This window comes from Scyliorhinus torazame, chromosome 28, assembly GCF_047496885.1.
Source record: "Scyliorhinus torazame isolate Kashiwa2021f chromosome 28, sScyTor2.1, whole genome shotgun sequence".
Lineage (NCBI taxonomy): Eukaryota > Metazoa > Chordata > Chondrichthyes > Carcharhiniformes > Scyliorhinidae > Scyliorhinus > Scyliorhinus torazame.
Window position 1 is genome coordinate 28,752,222 of NC_092734.1, and position 25,313 is coordinate 28,777,534.

The 25,313-nt window shown below is 45.8% G+C and overlaps 1 protein-coding gene across 3 annotated transcripts in view; it reads left to right on the forward strand.

The window, feature by feature from the left end:
* The window catches only part of antxr1d (ANTXR cell adhesion molecule 1d), a 204,037-nt gene that overhangs the window by 59,140 nt on the left and 119,584 nt on the right, over window positions 1–25,313 (forward strand). For all 3 annotated transcript variants that reach the window (XM_072491758.1, XM_072491757.1, XM_072491756.1), the window contains exons 12-17: window positions 9,327–9,405; window positions 13,461–13,556; window positions 15,094–15,132; window positions 16,953–17,048; window positions 22,153–22,317; window positions 23,845–23,925. In XM_072491758.1, coding sequence (XP_072347859.1) covers window positions 9,327–9,405; window positions 13,461–13,556; window positions 15,094–15,132; window positions 16,953–17,048; window positions 22,153–22,317; window positions 23,845–23,925 — 556 coding nt within the window. The remainder of the gene's footprint in view (window positions 1–9,326; window positions 9,406–13,460; window positions 13,557–15,093; window positions 15,133–16,952; window positions 17,049–22,152; window positions 22,318–23,844; window positions 23,926–25,313) is intronic.

Genomic DNA, 25,313 nt, shown 5'->3' on the forward strand with positions numbered 1-25,313 from the left:
GCTGTGTGTCCATCAGTGTGTGTGTATCTGCACCATGATATACTGGTGTATATCATGACATCCCCCCCTTTTATAAAAGAATGTATGTGTGTGGCAATAAATAATGTATGGTGAGAATGTTCCTAACTACATGTGGGGTGCGAAGAAATATTTACAGGACTACGTACATGAGAACTTAAGCTATTTACATGGGAAGGTGCCTGGTGCAGAGAAGAATAACGAGATCAACATTATATGCAAACCAGGGAAACGATCAAACAAAGCAACAAAACAATTCAGAGAGTCTACAAGTCCGCAAAGTTCATAAATTAAGTCTCTGAGGTGGGCGACAAATTCTGGTTGACCATAAGGGTGGCACACCACTCATCGTCTGGATCGATGCTGTATACCGATAGAGGCTGGATTCTTTGCTTCGGGGACAACCTGTTTTTTGTAACTATACCGATTCGAAAAGGTGTCTTCGGGTCCTCGGTGTCAATATCGGGTAGTAGGCCCGCATTGGACTCGGTGACCATGGGTTGAATGGCCTGGACATTCCTGCAAGTCTGGACGGAGCGATACGAATTGGCAGGCCGAGCTGATCTGCATAAAGCAGCATAGTGTCCAAGTTTGCCACATCTCCGGCATTGTCTGGATTTGGCAGGGCATTGCCGCTTTAAGTGGGCGGAGCCACAGTTGCCGCACGTTGTAGCGTCAGTACGTTCGCTGCGCCACCGCGCATGCCGTACGTGGTGCGCGCCTACGCAGTACGGACGTCGCCGTCCCCTCGTTCGGTGCGCACAAGCGTGGGAGTCCGCGGAAAGCACGTGAAATGGCCGCCCTCATCCAATCGGAGGCCCTGGAGTTGCTCGATTGCTTGGACCCGTTCTGCCTCATGGGGACCTTGCCGCGCCGTTTCAGCCGCCTGGATGTGGGAGTACCGACTAGTGGCGTGTTCGTGTAGCACGCAGGTCTCGATGGCAGTCGCTATGGTGAGCTGCTTTACCTTGAGCTGCTGGCGTAGGGGGTCCGACTGAACACCAAAAATGATCTGGTCGCGTATCATGGAGTTGGAGGTGGGCCCGTAATTACAGGACTGCGCAAGGATGCGGAGGTGGGTGAGAAAGGACTGGAAAGGTTCATCCTTACCCGGTAAACGCTGTTGGAATACATAGCGCTCGAAACTTTCATTCACCTCTATGTTGCAGTGAGTGTCAAACTTGAGAAGGACCGTCCTGAATTTTGATTTATCTTCATCATCAGCAAAGGTGAGAGAATTGAAAATGTGGATGGCATCTTCCCCGGCCCTGGATAGGAAGAGAGCGATCTTCCTGGTGACTGAGGCATCTTCCTGGCCTGTGGCATCCAGGTAGAGCTGGAAGCGTTGTTTGAATATCTTCCAGTTGGCCCCTAGGTTACCGGTGATGCGGAGCGGCGGCGGCGGGCGGACGTTGTCCATTTTGCAGGATGATTGTATGCTGGTGGAAGGCAGATCACTTGCAGGCAGGTCTAAGAAGTTCTAATATCCCTCAACTCCTGGTATCATGTCGTGTTGGGTGCTCTGGATCCGTGGAACACATACAGGCAAGCAACACTTAAAATAGTGCAACACTTTTATTAAGTTAGAAACTGTTGAACGTACTTTCACTGTGGGTTAACACGATGTTAGATTAGACTAAAGACCTATGCCTGTCTGAACCAGTCTATGCACTCAGCACATGGTGAGATCTGTGCTGTAAGCTCTGTCCTTCTGAGAGGCTGCATCCCGAATGAGTGGGAACTCTGATGCCCCCTGTCTTTATAGTGATTGTGCTCTAACTGGTGATTGGCTGCGGTGTTGTGTATGTTGATTGGTCTTGCTGTGTGTCCATCAGTGTGTGTGTATCTGCACCATGATATACTGGTGTATATCATGACAGACTGCAGCAGTTCAAGAAGGTTCCTCATCACCACCTCCTCAAAGGTAATTAGGGATAGCCAATAAATGTTGGCATAGCCAGGTCGCCCACACCCAGTGAATGAATAAAAGAAAATTCCTCAAATAACAGTGCTGCGGGCAGTGAATGAATTAGTAATTAAACTCTGGTGTGAGAATGGAAAAAGAAGGAATCCGCCCTGGAGAAGATGGCCATCACCAAAAGTACCATCAGAACTGGAATTCAAGTGGCCTGATCTTGGAAGCATATATTGTAATGGGTCCTCAAAAATCGTCATTGTATTGTCACCAGGAAACTAAATGGGCCAAATCAGCTGTTGGTGTAGCTACTTTCTGGAATGAAACAGAATGGTGTTGTGACAGAAGAACAGGATTGCTCAGAGACCACCAATGCCAACGTAACCATTTTCCATCAATTCATCGTCAGACAATAGTAAAAACACGAGTACCCATTCAGTCACACCGGCAATATTAAACCTCCCACTCCTCTGAATTTTGATATGTCTAACAGCCAAACTGTGGAGTGGAAAAGTTCAAGAACAGTTCTCGTGAAAATGACAGGACGTGGGCAGACAAAGTTCACGGTGGTACTAGTCTGCACCTATTGGGGGTGAAATTGGGCGGCACGGTGACACAGTGTGGTTAGTGCTGTTGCCTCACAGCACCAGGGACCCGGGTTTGAATCTGGCTTTGGGTGACTGTCTATGTGGAGTTTACACTTTCTCCCCATGTCTGGTGGGTTTCCTCCAGGTACTCTGATTTCCTCCCACAGCCCAACGATGTGCAGGTCAGGTAGGTTTGTCATTAGTGGCAGCAGGGTGGCGCAGTGGGTTAGCCCTGCTGCCTCACGGCGCCGAGGTCCCAGGTCTGGGTCACTGTCCGTGTGGAGTTTGCACATTCTCCCCATATTTGAGTGGGTTCCGCCCCCACAACCCAAAGATGTGCAGGGTCGGTGGATTAGCCATGCTGAATTGCCCCTTAATTGGAAAAAATGAATTGGGTATTCTAAATTTATATTTAAAAAAAAAAGATTGGTCATTAGTGTCCAAAGATGTGCAGGTTAGGTGGGGTTGCGGGAATAGGGTATGGTATGGATGGCATGGTAGCGTAGTGGTTAGCACTGTTGCTTCACAGCGCCAGGGACCCGTGTTCAATTACCGACTTGGGTCACTGTCTGTGTGGAGTCTGCACGTTCTCCCCGTGTGTGTGTGGGTTTCCTCCGGGTGCTCCGGTTTCCTCCCACAAGTCCCGAAAGACGCGCTTTTTAGGTGAATTGGACATTCTGAATTCTCCCTCAGTGTACCCGAACAGGTGCCGGAGTACGGCGACTAGGGGATTTTAACAGTAACTTTATTGCAGTGTTAATGTAAGTCTACTTGTGACACTAATAAAGATTATCAAGTGGCCCTAGGCAGGGTGCTCTTTCGGAGCGTCAGTACAGACTCGATTGGCCGAATGGCCTCCTTTTGCACTGTACAGATTCTATGGATTCTAAATTTGGCCTCCGTGGGGACGCAAATAGATGTTACCAAACTTGCCACACATCAGATACACCACCAAATCTCCCTCTCCAGAACTGGATGGATCACGTAATGGGCAAGCTGATCAGCTGTCATCCATTTAGTGCCCCCGTCCAAGCTGAATTCCATCAAAAATAAATCATTTTGCATCAATTCCTGTATTCTGGCAGGAACCTTGTGAAATTAATTTCCTTGGGTTGGGGTGCCAGTGATGAGAAATCATCAATTTAATTAAGATCACTAAGAGAGGTCTGGGGAAATGTTTTTATACAAAGAGTTGCTTGGCCTCGCGTGCTTTGCCATAGGCAACCAATGGGGCAAACACCATTGAATATTTTAAGGGCAGAATATGTAACATTTGAAGCAGAAAATAATGCAGGACTCTGAGGAGGAACAGGATAGTGGGGTTAGTTTTGAATTGCCCTAGCTAAAGGTGGCAGAGACATGATGGAATGAATAGCCTCACATGCGGTAAATTTCTTTGCTTTATGGTTTAAACTTCAAACAGTAGGAAATGTTTGACCCTATGTACTTATTGCTAAAGCAAAAGAATTCTCATTCATGCGCAGTTTCACCGAAACAAAACCATATGACTTAACATCTGACAGTATTATTTGGAAATTGATTTACGATTTTGAAAAAAAGCTTTGTAAGAATTGATCATTGTCAGAAAAACATTTTTTTGTTTTTAAATGAGCTCAGCGTTGTCATGTTCAGTCTCTGGTTAACCAGAGAACTAACTTGCTGCATAACTGGAACGTTTAGACAGGCTGAAATTGTGGTTTTCCTTTAATTTTGCTTGTTGGGGCTGAACCCAAAGCATTTTAATGCTTCCTTTGCTACACCTACTGTTAATATAATGGCTTTCATAGAGATGCTCATTATCCAATTTTATTTAGGATAGCTGAGAAACATATTTGCATCCACAAGCTTTCTAACTTCAGTCCCTCCCTGCTGCTGTCTCAGTCTGGATGCTCCTAAATTAGAATATGCTTACTTCATCTGTGGTGGGCAGTGATTGACGAATTGCCGGAGGCTTAGAGGATTATGGAAAGACACTTACTATTTTCATAGAGGAGCACAACCTGCGATCTGAGAATAGCTTTCACTTATAAATGTTCACTGTAGCTGTTGATCTTTGTACAGGGCTGCTGGTTTCAGGAAGCCTTTTACTTTTTAGCGCGTCATTATTGAGCCACATCATTTCGGATGATCTGGTTTAGAAACTTGTGCTGTCTTTGTTACGGAGCACTAGAAGGCAAAGATACTCTTGCGAAATAAAATCTATTTTGAATGCCACATCAGAGAGGAGCTTCTCATCCAAAACAAATGATTTGCTTTGTCTTAGTTTCTATTACTTAGCAAAGATTTGCGCAATACATTGGCATAGCCATAATTTTAAAAGCTTTTCAAAAATGTTTCGTATATTGCAATCCGGAGTCAAGTCATGCTTCTTTTCAGATGCTATTTGGTGTACTTTGCGCTCATGGTTTGCTTACCGGATTTATGGACCTTTGTTATAAATGTAAAACCATTTGAAAATACTGCCGCTGCAGTGAGGTATTCTGCTGACAATGTAGAGGCACCGATAAAATATCTTGTCCAAGAAAATAATTGAGGCAAAAGATTTAATAGACGACCATTCAAAACTAGAATTTGTGCGGCTCTGTTCTACAATAAGAAAACGCTTTTTGAATCATCAGTTTTTGAAACTTATTTTCTGGATTGTGGCAGTCGCTGGCAATCCCCAATTGCCCTTGAACTGAGTGGCTCGCCTGGCCATTTCAGAGGGCAGCTAAGAGTCAACCACATTGCTATGGGTCTAGAGTCCCATGTAGGCCAGACCAGGTAAGGATGGCAGATTTCCTTCCTGAAGAGACATCAGTGAAACAAGTCAAGTTTTTGCAACTATTAATGGTAGCTTCACAGTCACCATTACGGAGACATGCTTTTTCTTACATTGTAGATTTATTATTGGAATTTAAATCCCACCTGCTGCTGTGGTGGGATTCAAACCCATGCCCCCCCCCCTCCCCTCACCCCCACCCCAGGCAATAGCAAAGGCCTGTGGTTTACTAGCCCAGTGTCATTGCCTCTACACAACCTCCTTGAAAGATAACTTTTATCCTGTCTAACTTCATTGATCACCACATACAACATGGACTTGAATCCACAGAGCATCTGTCAAAAGTCCCAAGCTGCTTCAAGGGAGCGTTACATTTTGGAGGTTAGGGCAGATGACCAACAGTTTGGTTTTAGAGGTTGGTTTTAAGGGTGGTGGAGTGGTTTAAGGAAGGCATTTCGAAGCGGAGGGCCTCGATTGGTGAACGTCTTAAACTGCTTTATACCTGAAAGATACATCTTCACAGGGAGAAAGCCCTGCCCACCCCTTGCCTGTCCCACGGCCCCGTCCCATATCACAGTATGATTAGCATTTAAATGTCTTGGGGCCCGCACTGCAGCCATTTACAGCTTTGATGCAATGTCAGAATCAGCTGAAGGGAGAAAATTCTCCGAAGCACTTACCACAACATAAATGAGCTCATGGACCTGAAAGTGCTCAAATAATTTCTGTGAAGTTGTTGCTGGTTCACAATCACTCGCAATACTGAAACCAAATGTTCACAATGGAAATTCCCCAAAAAGCCATGAGCAATCCATAGGATGTAGGCTTGGGCTCGCATTACAGCAAATATGTCATTTGCCGATTTTCCTCCATTATTTCCAGTTAAAAAGTTTCCAATCTTGCTTCTGGAAAGATCTATCCACTTAATCACATTCCAGTGCCCTTTCACTGTATCCTTTTACGGTTTTTATTTTTCAATTATTTTCCACTTTTCCTTTAATAGCTGGAATGAATTTGCTCGTATTAGGACATTGCATGTCCCTGCAATCTTGCATGTAAAACAACATCTGAACTTGAGTTCATTTGGTGCTCAGTTAGAAGGTAGTGGTTTTATGCCCTCGTCCAGAAATTGAGTATATAACCTAGACTAACATTGCAGGGCAGTACTGAGGGAGTGCTACACTGCCAGAGATAGCGGGCATGATTCAACCCAAAAATTTAAACGTGTGGTTTTTGGCATGGTTGACAGGGTGTTTCACGACGGCTGCATTGTCGAGATGGAGACGGCTATTCAACGGAACTCAGCCGTTCTTTTGGGCCTTGGAGAGTTTCTCTCTGGTCAAGGCCATGCTTTGAAATTTTTCCGGTTTTGGACGCGCCGGCAAGACCGGCTCCTCCGAGATCGGAGCGCCATTTAGAAAGGCTGCCCCGATCTCCACACTTTCAGAACTACCCCTTACCCCTTCCATGGGCATGGCTCCCCTCAGGCCCCAACTCTTGGCAGAGCCAACCTCGCACCTCAGCACTGCCAGTCTGGCACCTGGGCAGTGCCAACCAGGCACTGGCACTGCCCGGGTGCTAGGGGGAATACCAGGACACTGCTCTGCCCTGTCCCTGACCACCCTGGCGGCTCCAATGGCCTCCAAAGCTCCCTGAGTTGCCATCACGCCTGGTCCACGCTGTGGAAACCAATACTAACCAGCACCCAATTGAGGCCTCGTAGACGCAGCCATTCCGGGCGTCGGGTGAATGCAGCGTCAGGATATTTAAATGAGCCGAATGGGTGACTCGATCGGCCCAGCACGGAGCCCAATTTGGGGCTCTCCCGGGATTTACCCGCCTTGCCCGGCTCCACGCCAGGTGCAGCGCGGTGGCTGAATCGCGCCCACCATATTTCAACAGAAACATTTTCCAAAACATTTGTTCTTGGTATTCATTCCAAGGCCTCTCCTACTTCTTCAAAGAACCTGTAAGATCGCCTGCACTTATTTGAAGAAGAGTATGTGAGTTCTCCCAATGTCACAACCAATATTATCCCCACTAACACCACCAAACCCAACTCGTTTGGCATTTATTTTAGTTGCTGAAACCTAGCTGGATGTGAATTAGTTCCCCTGTTTGTTCGCACTTCAAGAAGAAATGTAATTAATCGGCGGTGCGGTAGCTTTGATCACCCTGATGAAATTAAAGAAACTATGCAAATAAAAATTAGTTCCTTCTTTGTGTTGGCTGGCTAGATGAGGGATGGGCGGCACCGTAGCACAGTGGTTAGCACTTGCTTTGCAGCGCCAGGGGCCTGGATTCGATTCCTGACTTGGGTCACTGCCTGTGCGGGGTCTGCACCTTCTCCCCGTGTCTGCGTGGGTTTCCTCCGGGTGCTCTGGTTTCCTCCCACTAGTCCTGAAAGACATGCTTGTCAGGTGAATTGGACATTCTGAATTCTCCCTCTGTGTACCCGAACTGGCGCCGGACTCTGGTGACTAGGGGCTTTTCACAGTAACTTCATTGCAGTATTAATGTAAGCCTACTTGTGATACTAATAAAGATTATTATTATCTGATTGTCAGTTGCAAAGGGAACAGCATTGAACTCACTGGACCTGGTTTAAGTATGCGCCCAGAAGCTCATTAGAATTTGTTAATCGAATGAGCGTTGCTGGCAGGACCAGTATTTATTACCCATCCCGGACTGCCCCTGAGAAGGCTGTGGTGAGCTGCTGCAGTCTTTGTGGTGTATGCACAACCACGGTGCAAAGTTCCAGGATTTTGACCCAGTAATAGTGAAGGAATGGCAACATAATTCCCAGAGAGAATGGTTTGTGATTTGGAGAGGTTTCTGTTGGTGGCAGTGTTCCCATCCACCTGCTGCCCTTGTTTTTCCAGGTGATATAGGTCGCGGGTTTGGAAAGTGTTGTCAAAGACGCCTCGGTGAATTCTACAATGTCTTGTACCTGTGGCGGAGAAAGTGAAAGTTGAAGCTGGGAGATAGCGTGCCAATTAATTGGGCTGCTTTGTCTAGGATGGCGTTGAGCTTCTTTAAAAAAAATTTTAAAATTTAGAGTACCCAATTAATTTTTTCCAATTAAGGGGCAATTCAATATGACCAATCCACCTAACCAGCACATTTTTGGGTTGTGGGGGCGAAACCCACGCAAACACTGGGAGAATGTGCAAACTCCACCCGAACAGTGACCCAGAACCGGGCTCGAACCTGTGACCTCAGCGCCATGAGGCAGCAGGGCTAACCCACTGTGCCAACGTGCTGCCCGGCGTCGAGCTTCTTGAATGTTGTTGAAGCTGCACTCATCCAGGCAAGTGGAGGGTTTTCCATCACACCCCTGGCTTGTGTCTTGTAGCTGGTAGACAGGCTTGGGGAGTCAGGAAGCGAGTCACTCACCACAGAATTCCTACCTTCTGACCTACCCTTGTAGCCACTGTATTTATAAAGTTTCTGGTAAATGGTAAAGAACGCAAAGAAGGAACTAGCTTTTATTTGTATAAGATGTTGATAGTGGAGAAGTCAGCAATAGTAATGCCAATGAATGTTGAGGGGAGGTGGTTAGCTGATCTTTGTCTGGTACTTGTGTGACGTGAATGCTACTTGCCACATTTCAGCCTAAGCCTGAATGTTGTCCAGGTCTTTCCCACATGGGCACGGACTGCATCATTACCTGAGGAGCTACAAAAAGGACCGCATTGTGCAATCATAACGGAGCATCCCTACGTCTGCCCAATTATGGTAGGAATGTCGCTGATAAAGTAGCTGAAAACATTTGGACCTAGGACACAACCTTGAGAACCACTTGCAGCTATATTTTGGGGCTAACATGTTTGACCTCCCAAAACCATTTTCCTTTGTATTTGCTACACCTCCAACCAGTGCAGATTGTTTTGCAGCATGTTTGAACCTTTCTTATGACACCTCCATACAAAGATGTGAATACGCCTGTAGCTCTTAAGTCCAGATATGTAATCCAATTGAAATGTAACTCGCACGTATGAAAAGAGGGATATCTTACAAATCAACATTAATATCTTCCTTCCAGGGTGGTTTACCTTCAAGTAAGCATGAATGAGGGATTAACATTCATATCCAGCTCAGTCAGCATCACCAGTACACATTGCGTAAGTACACAGTTGAAAATGCAAGCAATACGGAAATATATTGGATTGCCATCAAAGTAATTTCGAGAAGACAAAATGTACTCAAATGTCAGTGTCGTTGAAGTTTGTGGTGCACCTCATTCATTACATAAATATTTTTCTAATCTAGAACAACTTGTATTTCCGTTACACTCCTCATGAGCAACGAGAGGTCTCAAAATGTTTTACTGGAAGGTTAACAAAGAATCTAAAAGATGGGGAATGGGAATAAAGATTTGGGATTACAGTCTAAGTAAAGGGCCTTAAGTGGGCTTCTGGCCATATGGAGGCACAGACTGAGAAAGGGAGTTGTGGATGGGGGCTAATTGAATGAAGGGGTAGTTTCCATATTGGAATTGAGAGAGTGGGGAACAAAGAGATTTCCAGAGTTAGATGAGTGGACAGTACATGCAGGGCCAAATGGCTGGAGGATGTTTCTAAGGTCTGGTAGTGTGCAGCAATTAGGGGGTGGAACTTTCCATTCTGGAAACTAAGTCTGGCAGCAGGCTGGAAAGTCCGAATGATTCCCACAGGGTAATGGGGCTGGTGAACATGAGGGATCGCTACTTTTCTGTCCATCAATTGTGCATCAGTGAGGAGTACAATGAATCTTGTGACAGGGCATGCAAGAAGCCGCTTGTCCTGCTGTTTCCCTAGATCTCGAAGCCAAATGCTCAGCCCTGCACCTGGCGTCCATCTAGACATGGCATCCCAACCCCACCTCTTCCAATTAAAGGACATCCTGGAAGACTAGAGATGGGTGTTCCATCTGTTCATACATGAACACGTGTTCTTTGTTGGAGACATTGTTCTTTGACGTGGGTGATGAGAACCGAGTACGAGAAGCTTCACGCGGTCACTTTTCCCCTTGTCCCAACTTCCCTCGAGACTTTGTAGAAAGTCCATTGCCTCAGCAGCCCAGAAGGACCAACTGCATGATCCCTGGTCACTGTGACCATTCACCCAGAGGATGGAGATTTGGAGTTGAGTTGGCTGTCTTCCACCAGCCATGCCTCTTGGAGGGATCTGGATGTTAGGAGACCCTCGAACCGGGACCAAAGCTGCTAAAATTCAGGCTTCGCCATAGACAGGAGAACACAAGTGAACATGGTTGACATCCAGTTGCCTCATAATTATTAGGATGTTCCCTTAGTCGGACACTTGTGCCGACCTTGAACTCCACCCGAAAAGACCCTCTTCCCACCTCGAGCGATCTCACTGACTGATAGATCAGTTTGGGAAAATGGTGCGTGTCACCGTTCAAACTTGCACCACCACTTTCTACCCTCTCTGTCACCCACCAATGTCCCAACCCCCCTCCCTCCTCACCATAGACCCACCCAATATCCCCATTCCTCTACCCTCTGTCACCTGCGAGCCTCCCCCCTGGACCCTATCACGATCCACCTCCACATACCTTCCCTCTCCTCAGAGCCAACACCTGTTACCATCCCCTTTCCCATCCTGAGCCATCCCCTTTCGCACCCTGACCCTGTCTCTTCAATTATCCAAGAAATCTGTGTTGTCCCCGCTCCGTGACCATCCAATGAGACCTTCACCTACCGGCATCTCACCCTGGACCCGCCAACCTACCACATTCCACTCCGCCCTCTTAACTGTTCCCTCCCATCACCAGCACCTTAGGATTCCACCGTTGGCACCACTGCCAGCCCCCTCTAAGACACCCCTCACCTACCCTTCTCCCAACACTCTCCCCTCTCCATTTCCCTGGACACTCTCCCCACGCTTCCCCCTTAAGCTTGTCTCCCTTGTCCATTCACCGACCAGACTCTCACTCTGGCCCTGCCACCCTAAAACATCCCACTCCACCGTGTGACTGTTCCTCCCTCTCATCATTGCCCTGAGTTCGCCCCCAGGACCCAAACATCTACACCACTGACCCTGCCCCTCGAAGACACTTCCCACATTCCCCTTCCCCCAGACACTCCACCCCACTTCGCTGACACTCTCCCATCTTTTCCAGGTATTCCTCCCACTTCCCCAGGCATTCTAGACTTTTCCCCCAACCTCTCCACTTCCCTGGACACTCTACCCTCCCCCGCCCCCATCTCCCCATCCAGCCTTCGCTCCACTCTTCAACCATAATCCATTGCCTGCCCCTGCCCCCGTACCCCACCTGCTCCAGCCTTCACTTCATCTGCCTCCCTCGATCGGCCTTGATGCAGTGTTTGCTCACGGCACTTGAGTGAAATTATAAGAGGTCCCGAAGGGGAAAACAAAATCTATGGACGTCAAAATCATTGATGGACTGAAGCTCACCGGCCTGACACTATTTACCATCGCTGGTGGGGCACTTAATTTGGAGGGAGACCATGAATCTAGTGAGTTGGCCTTTTAATGAGCATTCAAAAGATGCACGTGTGGGGCGAAATTCTCCCCCAACGGCGCGATGTCCGCCGACTGGCGCCCAAAACGGCGCCAATCAGACGGGCATCGCGCCGCCCCAAAGGTGCGGAATGCTCCGCATCTTTGGGGGCCGAGCCCCAACATTGAGGGGCTAGGCCGACGCCGGAGGAATTTCCGCCCCGCCAGCTGGCGGAAACGGCCTTTGTTGCCCCGCCAGCTGGCACGGAAATGACATTCGGGGCAGCGCATGCGCGGGAGCGTCAGCGGCCGCTGACAGTTTCCCATGCATGCGCAGTGGAGGGAGTCTCTTCCGCCTCCGCCATGGTGGAGACCGTTGCGGAGGCGGAAGGGAAAGAGTGCCCCCACGGCACAGGCCCGCCCGCGGATCGGTGGACCCCGATCGCGGGCCAGGCCACCGTGGGGGCACCCCCCGGGGTCAGATCGCCCCGCCCCCCCCTCCCAGGACCCCGGAGCCCGCCCACGCCGCCTTGTCCCGCCGGTAAATAGCTACTTTAATTTACGCCGGCGGGACAGGCAATTTCTCAGCGGGACTTCGGCCATCCGGGCCGGAGAATCGAGCGGGGGGGCCCGCCAACCGGCGCGGCCCGATTCCCGCCCCCGCCCAATCTCCGGTTCCGGAGACTTCGGCAACCGGCGGGGGCAGGATTCACGGTGGCCAACAGCCATTCTCCGACCTGCTGGGGGGTCGGAGAATGACGCCCGTGGTTCCCAACATAGATCAGCGGGAAACTCAACCCACCAATATCCCATTATCAAAGTCGGGGGAACAAAGTTCCAAACTAATTTCCTACTAGCGGGAAACTGACTTTTTGCAGCGCACAAAGTTAGAACCTCCACCCATCACGATTCCTGTCACTGGCAGAAGTGGAACATTCTGCCCAAGGTGTTTGAAGCCAATGATAAGGTTCTTAAAATCAATTTTTAAGGTATGGAGAGCCATAGAACTTGGCGATAATGGGTCTCCTAAACGTATAGGTAAGCACATGGCCATGGGAGTTTGTATGAAATTAAATTGGTAGACGGTGTGAAAGCCAGCTTGTCGAGCATTGTGAAAATCAATGGCATTAACCAGAGATTCAGTGGAAGTGATGCTGTTGTAACTACTTTCTGTAACCAAATAATTTTTGGTGCTTCTTCATAATGACTGTGGGAGAGTAAGGAGTGAATATTGGTTATTGCCAATAAAAGAGTGAATGCATAATAATTTAAGGCTATTTTCCTCTGCTATCAATTACTGTCCTGTATTACTTTTCAATTAATTTATTTCTATCATTATTTTAGGCAGCTCTTTATTTTCTATAGTCTTATTTCTGCATGTCTCTTTTAATATTTTTAGCTGGAAGACTTCCTCACTCATCTCGCAAAACTACTTGTTCTTCTCTGAGGCATCCTCAACTCTTTTATTTTTCCTCTGGCTATCTCCCCCTTAGAGAGTAAGTTTCTCTACCTTTTTCCTAATTACATGTAGCTGTTTACTCTTGCAGTCTGATTCGCAAATATTATTCGGATTTTCCTCACTGCTGAGCATTTGGACATCCTATAAACAACCTTTCCTTGTTTTACAAGATTTGTGACATTGAGATTAATATTACATTTACCTGGTAGAATGGCTTCTGCCAAACATGCTTAATTTTTTGTTTGCTTTTCAGTCTGATGGAACGATCCTTTTAATTGCACTATTAGTTTTGTTCCTGCTGTTGGCATTGATCTTGCTGTGGTGGTTTTGGCCTTTGTGCTGTACTGTGGTAAGTTTCCAATCGCTTCTTCAATGAACTATTCCTTTAACGGGTATTCAAACAATAACTGCAGGCGATTCTGAAAATGTGAAGTATCTCCCATAATTATGATTATTTATGTAAAAAACAGTTGTTGTTCTCTGTCATAAACATTGTTTGGAATTTGGGGAGGCAGAGTGGTATTATCGCTGGACTAGTAATCCAGAGGCTCGGAATAATGCTCTGGGGTCCTGGGTTCAAATCCCACCAGTGGGTGGAATCTGAATTCAATTAAAAACAAATCTGGGATTAAAAGTCTAATGATGACCAGGAAACCATTGTCAATTGTTGTAAAATCCCATCGGGTTCACTAATGTCCTTTAGGGAAGGAAATCTGCCGTCCTTACCTGGTCTGGCCTACATGTAACTCCAGAGCCGCAGCAATGTGGTTGACTCTTAAATGTCCTCCGGAATGGGCAATAAATGCTGGCTCAGCCAGCGATGCCCACATCCAATGAACCAATAAAGAAAACAAAAAATTTGGTACAGAATGCTGGAGCATCAGCATGTTGTATCGTGGAATAATTAACCTCCGCAACATTAAGTTACCTTAAGGGAACATAGATGCCAACCAGGTTAATGTGAGATCACTGTTTGCCTGCTGTATCCCCTTGAAGGGGGAACACACGACTGAGATGAATGTTGGCACAAGCTAAATCTAATTAATGAACTACCGGGTCGGCATGTGGTGCAGTGGTTAGCACTGGGACTGCGGAACTGAGGACCCGGGTTCGAATCCCGGCCCTGGGTCACTGTCCGTGTGGAGTTTGAACATTCTACCCATGTCTGCGTGGGTTTCACCTCCACAACCCAAAGATGTGCTGTTAGGTTGATTGGCCACGCTAAATTGCCCCTTAATTGGGGAAAAAAATAATTGGCTACTCTAAATTTATTTCAAAAAATAATAATTAATGAGCTACCACTAAAATATTCCTCAACATTAGAAACCTGTGTTCATCAGAATATTATTTACAGTAAAGTTGATTTGGAGTTTGAGTGTATACGGGGTGGAAATCTTTCCAAAATTGCACAGAATGTTGGGTCAGGCGAGAAAAGCTGTGCGAAACTCGCTGACTTCAGAGATGCATTTTCTTACCCGATCAAACAGCACTCTGTTCAATTTCAAAATGCTGGGCGAGGATTGCACAGCCATCTTGGGGCCGTGGGAGGATCAGGGGGTGCAAAATTTGCTTTAAGGTGGGATTGAAAGAAGCAGGCGCCCAATCTGAAAGTAAAGTTGAAGGCCCCCCCCCCCCTTCCCCACCCATGGACATCAGGACACCCCCAACAAACATCTGGACCCCGGAGGACATGGGGAACACCCCCAACCCCTCATCTGCAGAGGGGCAACCCCCCCCCCCCCCCCCCCCCCCCCCCCATTGACTTCACACCAATGGGAGGGGAAACATTTTAACGCTGCAGGAAACAACGGTGTTAAGCCATCTAATGATGTTTAAATTCAACGATTGCTTCAAATTCATTTTTTTTTGTATTTCTTTCCTAACAGGTGATTAAAGAACCACCTCCTCCACCAATCTATGAGGAGGTAATGATCTTCACTTTGCGATGTCTTTTGATAACTGATTTAATAATGTTGATTCTATTGTTATGGGCCAGTGTTTAAAAAAACTCCAAAGTATATCATGGAGTTCACCTGACCTATAACTTTTTGTTGAATTTGGCTGTGATGAGCACAAGAGCCTGCCTTTCAGGTGTTATTCAACAGACTTCTTAGCCGCTTCTAATAAAAGAAAACAAGTTTTATTCCAAGAATTTAGTTAACATTTAGTATAAACACATACAGCGAGAATTTTTATCAATTACAAATATAAATAACCCACACAGCTACAGTTATCTATGTATAACCCTTAATGTATTCCCTCTGAACTGTTCCAATTCAACAACAAAATCCAAGTAAAACCATAAACTCCTTTTCAAAGGTGTGGCCCAGCACACGACATTATCACTGGTTTAAGACTTGTTATTGACACTCTGTTCCCCTTTTCAAACAGCAGATTTGAATTCTTCCAGAAAACAATTATCTCTCTTAAGTTACCAAGTAGTCTGGAACAGCTTTTAAAATGTAGAGAAAAACATTTATTACAACCTGTGCAGTTCAAACCAGTCCAAACTCAAAGCGAAAGTAAAAGCCCACAGAGCCACAGCCCAGCTCCACCCACACAATGACATCACTGAAGCCATGTGATAAGACAAAAACCTTTCTTAAAGGGACACTCACATGACACTATACTTATAATAATAATAATAATCTTTATTAGTGTCACAGGTAGGCTTACATTAACACTGCAATGAAGTTACTGTGAGAACCCCATAGTCGCCACACTCCAGCGCCTGTTCGGGTACACGGAGGGAGAATTCAGAATGTCCAATTCGCCTAACAAGCACGTCTTTCGGGACTTGTGGGCAGAAACTGGAGCACCTGGAGGAAACCCATGGAGACACGGGGAGAATGTGCAAACTCCGCACAGACATGATCCAAGCCGGGAATCGAACCTGGGACCCTTGCCCAGTGAAGCAACAGTGCTAGCCACTGTGCTACCATGCCGCCCCATTGCATTCTTTGAGAAATTTGTTGAGAATGTTAACTGCCTGTACCTAAATCTAGTTGCGTGCAACTTCTGTCCTGAATATTTAACTTCATGTGAGGACTGTTTTCAGTACAAACAGTGTCTGTATTGACCACAATCATAATAACTATTATCGGACTACAATTTGGTTTGTAAAGTATAATTAAATCCCTTGACCCCAACAAAATAATATACTTTAGTTTCAGGAAAACTGGGATAGTGAGAGTTCAAGTCAGGCAGAAGAATCACCTCCTTGTGCTATCTGGGTTATGAAAAGTCAAGGGTCAAAGATTTTTACAGAGTCCTTTGCAAAAGATCACTGTCACACTGTGCTACTGAAGTGCACTTCTGTGTAGCCTTCCAAATCTTGGACTGAAGAATGCAAAACATCAACAGTTACAGGGAGGTCTGTGTTTCAATCACTACTACATGGAGATGGTGGACAGGAGCATAATATAGCATTGTCCTTACACAATGACCAATTTTGGCAAGAATTCTCAGAATTTGTTGCCCTGTATTCGTAATGAATAGCATGTGAATTCATGTAGATTCCAAATGTCAAGTATTGGCTTTTCCTGGCTTTTACCCGATATGGGGTTCCAAAGAGAACACAAGAATCCTTTATTTTATTTCATCCGCATAGTTTTTAGTTTAAGACTATGGCAAGTTGGATCGAAAGTCGCCGTTTGAGATTCACTTTACTGATTCAGAGTTTGGCAAAAAGGTGCAGTGAGATTTTCCACCACCTGACAACTTTCTTTTGTTCTTCTCCTTCCAGGATTCTGACGATGAAGCCATGGCAAAGAAAAAATGGCCAACCGTTGACGCGTCGTACTATGGGGGAAGAGGAGTGGGCGGCATTAAACGGATGGAGGTTCTTAATGTTGCTTGTTCTTTTTGAAAGTCCATTCAAAACATTCACGCACTGTTATTTTTGGAACGGTTACAAACAGCTGAGGAAAACGTTCTTACCTGCTGGACACAAACAGTCTACTTATGAAATCCTCGCCCTTGTAAATAGGACGTTGATTATGATCTGAGATTTAATATTTGAAGCCACAGTGCCATTTGTGCCACAAATACAACCCTGGCTGACTTGCCCTGTTGTGCAGCAAAAGGTTTAGTCTGGATAATCTGCTGTATGAAACTGCGATAATTGAGCTGTACTGATACTTTGTACTTTAGCCACTCAAGCCCCAGTTAGCAATGTCAGGGTAATGATGAACCAATTATTAGTTAGCCTTTGCTAACAGTATAAATGGTGAAAATTGTTTGCTGATTCTTCTAAATGTTACATTTTAAAGTTAAATTAAATGGTTTTCACAATGGCTTAGTTAATATAGTGACTATATGAAAACCAAACAGGTTGGACTAACAATCTGTGTAGTGTCCTTAAATTGGTAAATCGAAGCTACAGTTGTACCACTTTCTAAACTCAGTTCACAGTGTAACAGCCATTGCTGGTCAGTATTAGTTTCATCTGTAAATTACAAACTATAGCTTCCTAGAGATCCTTGGGGGCAAATTTATGCCTGTTTTTTAGTGCGGAGCAAGATGAAAATCCTAACAAAAAAAGCCACCAACTCCTCACTATCTATGCAAAAACTATTGCGTCTTTGAAGCCAAAGCAGACCTTATTAATATGTTTAGGTTGGGGGTCTTATGGTCTTCAGGGTGCATAAGCAAGAACAACTGGAGACTGTACTGAAATCGCTAAAGATAAGTTCTTGAAGGGTGGCACAGTGGTTAGCACTGCTGCCTGCAGCGCTGAGGACCCGGGTTCGAATCCTGGCCCCTGATCACTGTCCGTGTGGAGTTTGCACATTCTCCCCATGTGCATGGATTTCACCCCCACAACTCAGAGATGTGCAAGTTAGGTGGATTGGCCACGCTAAATTGCCCTTTAATTGGAAAATAAATAATTGGGTACTCTAAATTCATTTTTAAAAAAAGATACGTTCTTGATATGATTCTTATGGGGACAGGAGGAACAACAAAATTTGTCCACCTTTAAAAAAAATTATTTTTTTCGGAATGGGGTCTTCGCTGGCTATGGCAGCATTTGTTGCCCGTCCCTAATTGTCCTTGAGACGGTGGTGATAAGCTATCTTTGTGAACCGCCGCATTCCATGTGGTGTAGGGTACACCCACTGTGGTAGGGACTTCCAAGATTTTGACACAGCAACAGTGAAGGAACGGCCAACATATTTCCAAGTCAGGATGGTGAGTAACTTGGAGGGGAACTTCCAGGTGATGGTGTTTCCATGATTCGAACCCAGGTCCTCAGCGCCGCAGTCCCACTGCGCCACTTGCCGCCCCGGTGTCGCGCTTCTTGAGTGTTGTTGGAGCTGCACTCATCACATATTCCATCACATTCCTGACTTGTGCCTTGTAGATGGTGGACAGGCTTTGGGGAGTCAGGAGGTGAGTTACTCGCCGCAGGATTCCCAGCCTCTGACCTGCTCTTGTAGCCTCAGTATTTATATGGCTGGTCTAGTTGAGTTTCTGGTCGATGGTAACCCCCGGGATGTTGATGGTGGGCGATTCGATGATGGTAATGCCATTGAATGTTAAGGGGCGATGGTTTGATTCTCTCTTATTGGAGATGATCATTTCCTGGCACTTGTGTGGCACAAATGTTCCTTGCCACTTGCCTGCTTCCAATTCTCCGTGAACCCCTGCATGCTGATTGCCTGCACCCTCAACCCCATGTGCTCCGCATTGCAGACCCTACTGTACGTAACTGCCTAATGCAGTGGTGGAACCAGTGCGGGGGTTGGTGGTGGTGATTCCTCTGCCCCTCTTCATCATTTCGGAATCAGCGAATTTCATATTTCAGAACACAGACAAAACTGCTGAAAGGTTGGTATGAAGGTCCAGCGTGATTTGGAAAGCAAATGGAATGTCGTTGTTTATTGCGAAGGGAATGGAATATAACATTGTATTGTAGGATGTTGGTGAGGCTACATTTGGAGTACTCTGTACAGTCTTGGTCTCTTTACTTCGTTAGAAGCGATTCAGAGATGGTTCACGTGAGCGATCCCTGGGGTGAAGTGATTATTTACGAGGAAAGGTTGGGCCTGTATCCATGGAGTTTAGAAGAATGAGAGGAGATCCTATTAAAACATACAAGATTCTGATAGCGTGGATGCTGAGAGGATGTTTCCCCCATTGGGGAGAGACCAGAACCAGGCCACACCGTGTATCTCCATTTAAAGAGATTAGGAGAAATGTTTTCTCTCAGACGGTCATTCGACTGCGGACGTCTCTTCCCCAGACTTGTGTCTCCAATCACATAGCCGTTCTAAGTCTGACACAAACGGCAAAGCAAGACTGACTGCTGATGTCAGATCACTGATCTGATATGAATGTCTTCCAACATTGCTATCAAAAAATTGTGAGTGGTAAGCACTGCTGCCTCAAGGCGCCGAGGTCCCAGGTTCGATCACGGCTCTGGGTCACTGTCTATGTGGAGTTTGCACATTCTCCCCATGTCTGCGTGGGTTTAGCCCCCACAACCCAAAGATGTGCAGGGTAGGTGGATTGGCCACGCTAAATTCCCCCTTAATTGGAAAAAATGAATTGGGTACGCTAAATTCTTTTTTTTAAATTATGAGAACAAATCTCTATCTTTATTTCTAACGCAGTGGCCAGAATTCTCCAGCCACTAGGATTTTCTGTTCCTGCCAGTAGTGCACCTCCACCTGCGGGTTTCCTCGCAGCGTGTGGTGGCTTCGGTGGGAAATCCAATTGACCGGTGGCAGCAGTGGAGAATCGCGCTGCCAGCGAATGCCGCCACCGAGAAACACGCGGCTGGGAGACTGGCGAATCCAGCCCAGTATATAAAATAGAGTTGTACGTTTTAAACTTTTTTCTTATTCCAAAAAGTCACAGAAGGCTCACCTTTTTTTTTGTTGTTAAGTGCTTGTCCACATATGTTGCCGTCCCTTTTTCTGTTCCAGTAATTGGAAACAAATTTTCTGTACAAATGCACAGATGCTTTTCGTGATGTCGGAACATGTTTGACAAATTCAAAGCACATTTAATAAGTGGTAGAGATGCTACTGAAAACGTTTACTTTACAACTTGACAATAGAGCATTGCCTCGTAATGTAAAATACTTTACTTTAGCTGCTATTAACATTTTTAAATTATTCTAATAATTCGATTGTAATATTACAATTAATTAGAAGCTGGAGTAGGCCATCTGGTCCCTCGAGCCTACTCTGCCATTGGATAAGATCATGGCTGGTCTGATTGTGGCCTCTACTTTCCTGCCTGCCCTCCAGACCCTGGACTTCCTTGTCGATCAAGAATCTATCTAACTCTGCCTTGAAAAGTTTTCAACGATCCAATCTCCACAGCTCTCTGGGGAAGAGACGTCCGCAGTCGAATGACAGTCTGAGAGAAAACATTTCTCCTAATCTCTTTAAATGGAGATACACGGTGTGGCCTGGTTCTGGTCTCTCCCCAATGGGGGAAACATTCTCTCAGCATCCACACTATCAGAATCTTGTATGTTTTAATAGGATCTCCTCTCATTCTTCTAAACTCCATGGATACAGGCCCAACCTTTCCTCGTAAAATAATCACTTCACCCCAGGGATCGCTCACGTGAACCATCTCTGAATTGCTTCGAACGAAGTAAAGAGACCAAGACTGTACAGAGTACTCCAGATGTAGCCTCACCAACATCCTACAATACAAGGTTATATTCCATTCCCTTCGCAATAAACAACGACATTCCATTTGCTTTCCAAATCACGCTGGACCTTCATACCAACCTTTAGTGATTCGTGTCCCACCCATGATCCAACTGCACCAGAGAGTTTTGTAATCTTTGTACATTTGAATAATACACTGCTTTTCTATGGTTTCAATGCAGTAGTTTGCATAAGATAGCGCTTGTGTTCTAGAGTATTTGAGTAACAGTGGTTATAAGGCTAGTCTTTCCTCATGTCGAATTTACAGACATTTCCTACAAACCGTAGGATAATGTTGATGCATTTTCACAATTTTCAAACTGACGCTACAGGCAGAATTTTACCCAAATGTGTCAAGAGTGTCAGGCTCGGACTGAAAACCGGCGTGTGTGTCTCCAGGTGCACGGTCGAGTTTTCAGACCAGGCACTCAAGTGCTGAGAAAACCTAGGGGTGTGGTTTACGCCGTCACTATGTGGGGGCGGAGCCTGATAGAACCAGCCAAGATGGCGCCCCAATTTGCACTGAAAATAAACTGGCATGGGGCAGCACGGTGGCGCAGTGGGTTAGCCCTGCTGCTGCCTCACGGCGCCGAGGTCCCAGGTTCGATCCTGGCTCTGGGCCACTGTCCGTGTGGAGCTTGCACATTCTCCCCGTGTTTGCGTGGGTTTTGGCCCCACAACCCAAAAGATGTGCAGGCTAGGTGGAATGGCCACGCTGAATTGTCCCGTAATTTTAAAAAATGAATTGGGTACTCTTTTTAAAAATAAAAAATTAAAATAAAATTTTTTTTAAAAAGAAATAAATAAAAATAAACTGACAAGAATCTAATTTCCCGAATCTTGAGGGAATTTTGCACCCGCGTGGCTATTTGTGCGCTTGGCGAACCCGGGTGCAAAATCCCACCATACGTTTCTCTTTGAACTTTTAGGGCACGTATCGTCAGCATTTCATGTAATCTTTATGGCACCTTTGTGTTTTGTGAAGCTTCTAAGTGAATAGACACCTATTTTTAAACAAAACAAATGGGAGGGTGTTTGCCTCCCTCTGCTATTAATTACCCTATTAAAATTGCATTCTCAGAACCTGTTTCAAAGTTGCTTGTTGCTGAGATTTCATGAGTGAGTTAATAGCTGCTGAGCAAAACAGCTATTCCCACTTTTTAAAAGAAAGGAATTGTGGCACCTAAATATTGCCATCTTTTTTTTTTACAAGAATTCCAAAGCTTATATTTACTACAGTATTTCAACTTCTTGAATTAATTTGTTTGTGGTCAGGTACGCTGGGGTGGCAAAGGTTCGACTGAAGAAGGTGCAAAATTGGAAAAACCCAAAAATGCCGTGGTCAAGATGCCAGATCAAGAGTTTGAACCGCTGGATCCTCGCCCCTACAAACCCCGAAGGCCACCGCCAGACCAGAGAAAATGGTACACCCCAGTTAAGGTAATTTATTTCTTGTTCTGTTTATTTTTTATGGTCTGACTGATCATAAAAGGAGTTTAAATGAACCATCGAATAACTTTGTGTCACATAATCACCCAAATAGTATGGGCATGTCACAAACTGGAATATTCTTTTTTTGAAATTATGAGTGGATTCCTCCCAAGTCCATGCCAGCGGGTTTGAGGCTGAGCGCGGTGGGAGAATATGGCAGGAGGCTCAGAAATTGGTTACACGCCAGCATGAACTCACAGCTGTATCGGCCGTTGGTGCCCGCCATGGCGGGTTGGAAATGAACCCGGCATGAACCTCTTTTTCATTCCAACAATGGGATTCAGATGAAGGCCCCCAACCCCACACCAGATTCTCCCTAATAAAGGCGGGAAACACAAGCGGAACATTGCGACGTGCAGATGTCGGGACTCAATTGAACAGTGCCTGGGGCTGCCTCCGGAGTTCAAGATGGAGCTAACCCTTGACTCTGGAATCCCACAGCAGAGGGGTGGGGGAGAAAGAGGCGAGGCGGGGGGAGCAGGTGCATCTGCCAGTGGACCTTCCAGATTTGGTATCCTGGAGGGGATCCGTAATCCAGCCTCAGAACGTTCTTGGAGATCCATCTTCATTCGCAGGTGGTCCTTCTTTTCTTCAAGAGTGGGTTAGTGACATTGGGCACCTTTTCAAGAGGGCACCTAGCTACAACGGCAGTCCACGTGCCACCCAGACCTGCCCCACCACTGAATGCAGCGTAAAACACCCGGGTGGATAATAAATGAGGTCAGGGTTGGCGTGTTTTCCAGCCAGCCGCCGCAGTGGGAAACACTCCACATTCCCTCCCCCGCCACGGCACTTAGTCTCAAAATGGCCCGCCCTGTGACTCAGTATCAGTATTTTGCACGTCAGTCAGTCGATGACTTTTGAGTGAACGTGCAATGCATAGCAAAGTGTAATGGTGCAAAGTGGTGCCATGGGAGGTGGTCGTGGTTGCTGAAAACTTTGGGCTGTCAATTACTGTTTGGCAGGGTCACCACTAAGGAATAGTTGCTGTGGCACAGAGAATCTTGAACATACGTAAAAAGCTGGTGAGATGCAATTGAGCCCACAGATAATACAAATGATTCAACAAGAACAATTCATTAAGAATTTTTACAGTCAGAATTTCTAACTTGGTTACCAATCTGTAGCAATATTAAAGTAGCCAACATGGAACATGAAACAAATTCTATAAAGAATTTGTGGGTATTTTTACTTTTGAGTAAGATTCAAAATCACTAAATTTTTGTAGCGTGTTTTCACTTCTGTTTGACCACAATATGACATGTTGATCCTGCGGTGCACATGAAACCCCTGATCTGCCAGTCACAAAGTCATTATTGCAACTATATAGAGCTCAATGTAATGATAACCAGTGCCATGTATATGGACTAGGTTGTGGAGCTAATATTTATCGTTTCTGAAGTTCAATAGTATAGTTTTTTGCTAAGCAGCAACAAATAAATCTTGTTCCTAATATTGTTGTGATAATTTATCCAGGGAAAATTGGATGCCTTATGGGCTCTTTTTCGCAGAGGCTATGACCAAGTGTCTCTGATGAGGCCACAGCCTGGGGACAAGGTAAGATCAGCCATAAACCTATCTAAGCATCTTTCCGGCACAGAATGGCATGCTAGTTCACCTCCTGATTACTATATTTAGAAATCTTGGCAGAATCAATTCCAATCAAATTACGAAAAGTACGATGCCAATTTTGCATCCTTAATTTCTGAACATGTACATTAGGCTGGAATTCTCCGGCCCTTCGCTGGTGCCGGGATTCTCTGGTCCTGCCGGAAGCATAACTCCGCCCACTGGTTTCCCGGCGGCTTCAACGGGAAATGCCATTGACAAGCGGCGGGAAGAGAGAATTCCGCCCCCAGGGAATGGCATGCCAAATTCTCTGACCTTGCTCGCAGCGGTAACGGGGCGGACTCGCGACGGAGAATCCCAGCCTCTATATATACATATGTGCACACACATATTTTGTATATCATATATAGATATAAATATACAGACAAATTAAATAATTAAAACTTCAAGAATGGTATAATTTTTTAATTTGGGCGGCATGATAGCACAGTGGTTAGCACTGTTGATTCACTGTGGCAGGGACCCGGGTTCGATTCCCGGCTTGGGTCACTGCCTGTGTGGAGTCTACACATTCCCCATGTCTGCGTGGGTTTCTTCCAGGTGCTCCGGTTTCCTCCCACAAAGTCTCGAAAGACTTGCTTGTTAGGTGAATTGGACATTCTGAATTCTCCCTCAGTGTACCCGAACAGGCGCCGGAATGTGGCGACTAGGGGATTTTCACAGTGACATCACTGCTGTGTTAATATAAGCCTACCTGTGATATTAATAAAGATTATTAATAAATTATTATTATTAAATAATTTTTTTAATAGTAAATTAACAATCTATGGCAAAGGTGATTTAGTTTTAAATAGCTTTACTCAAAGATGTGCAGGTTAGGTGGTTTGGCCTTGCTAAATTGCTCCTTAGTGTCCAAAATGTTAGGTGGGGTTATGGGCATAGGGTGGTGGCGTGGGCCTAAGTAGCTCACATCAATGTCAGTTGTGGCATTAAGATATTGCCCCAAGGATCTGAGACTAACTTATAAACTTGTTATCATGATATGCAGACACACACAATAATATACAGACAAGCAGCTAATGGACACAGAGAACAGGACATGACCAATGAGCAGGCAGGACACTCGGGGGTGGGATCTGACTATAAAAGACACGAGGCACTCACACTCCGCCTCTTTCCACTGATGAACATCTGGGAGTCAGTCAAGGATGTTGTTACAATCTCACACCTCCACCACGTGGCTAAGAGCTAGTCTGGTTCAGTCAGACAGAGTAACCACACTTAAGTTAGCGGAGAGTCGAACTCATAGGGAACTGTGCTATTAGTTCAGCAAACCTAATTGAACTAACTTCAAGGTCTGGATATCTTTCTGATCT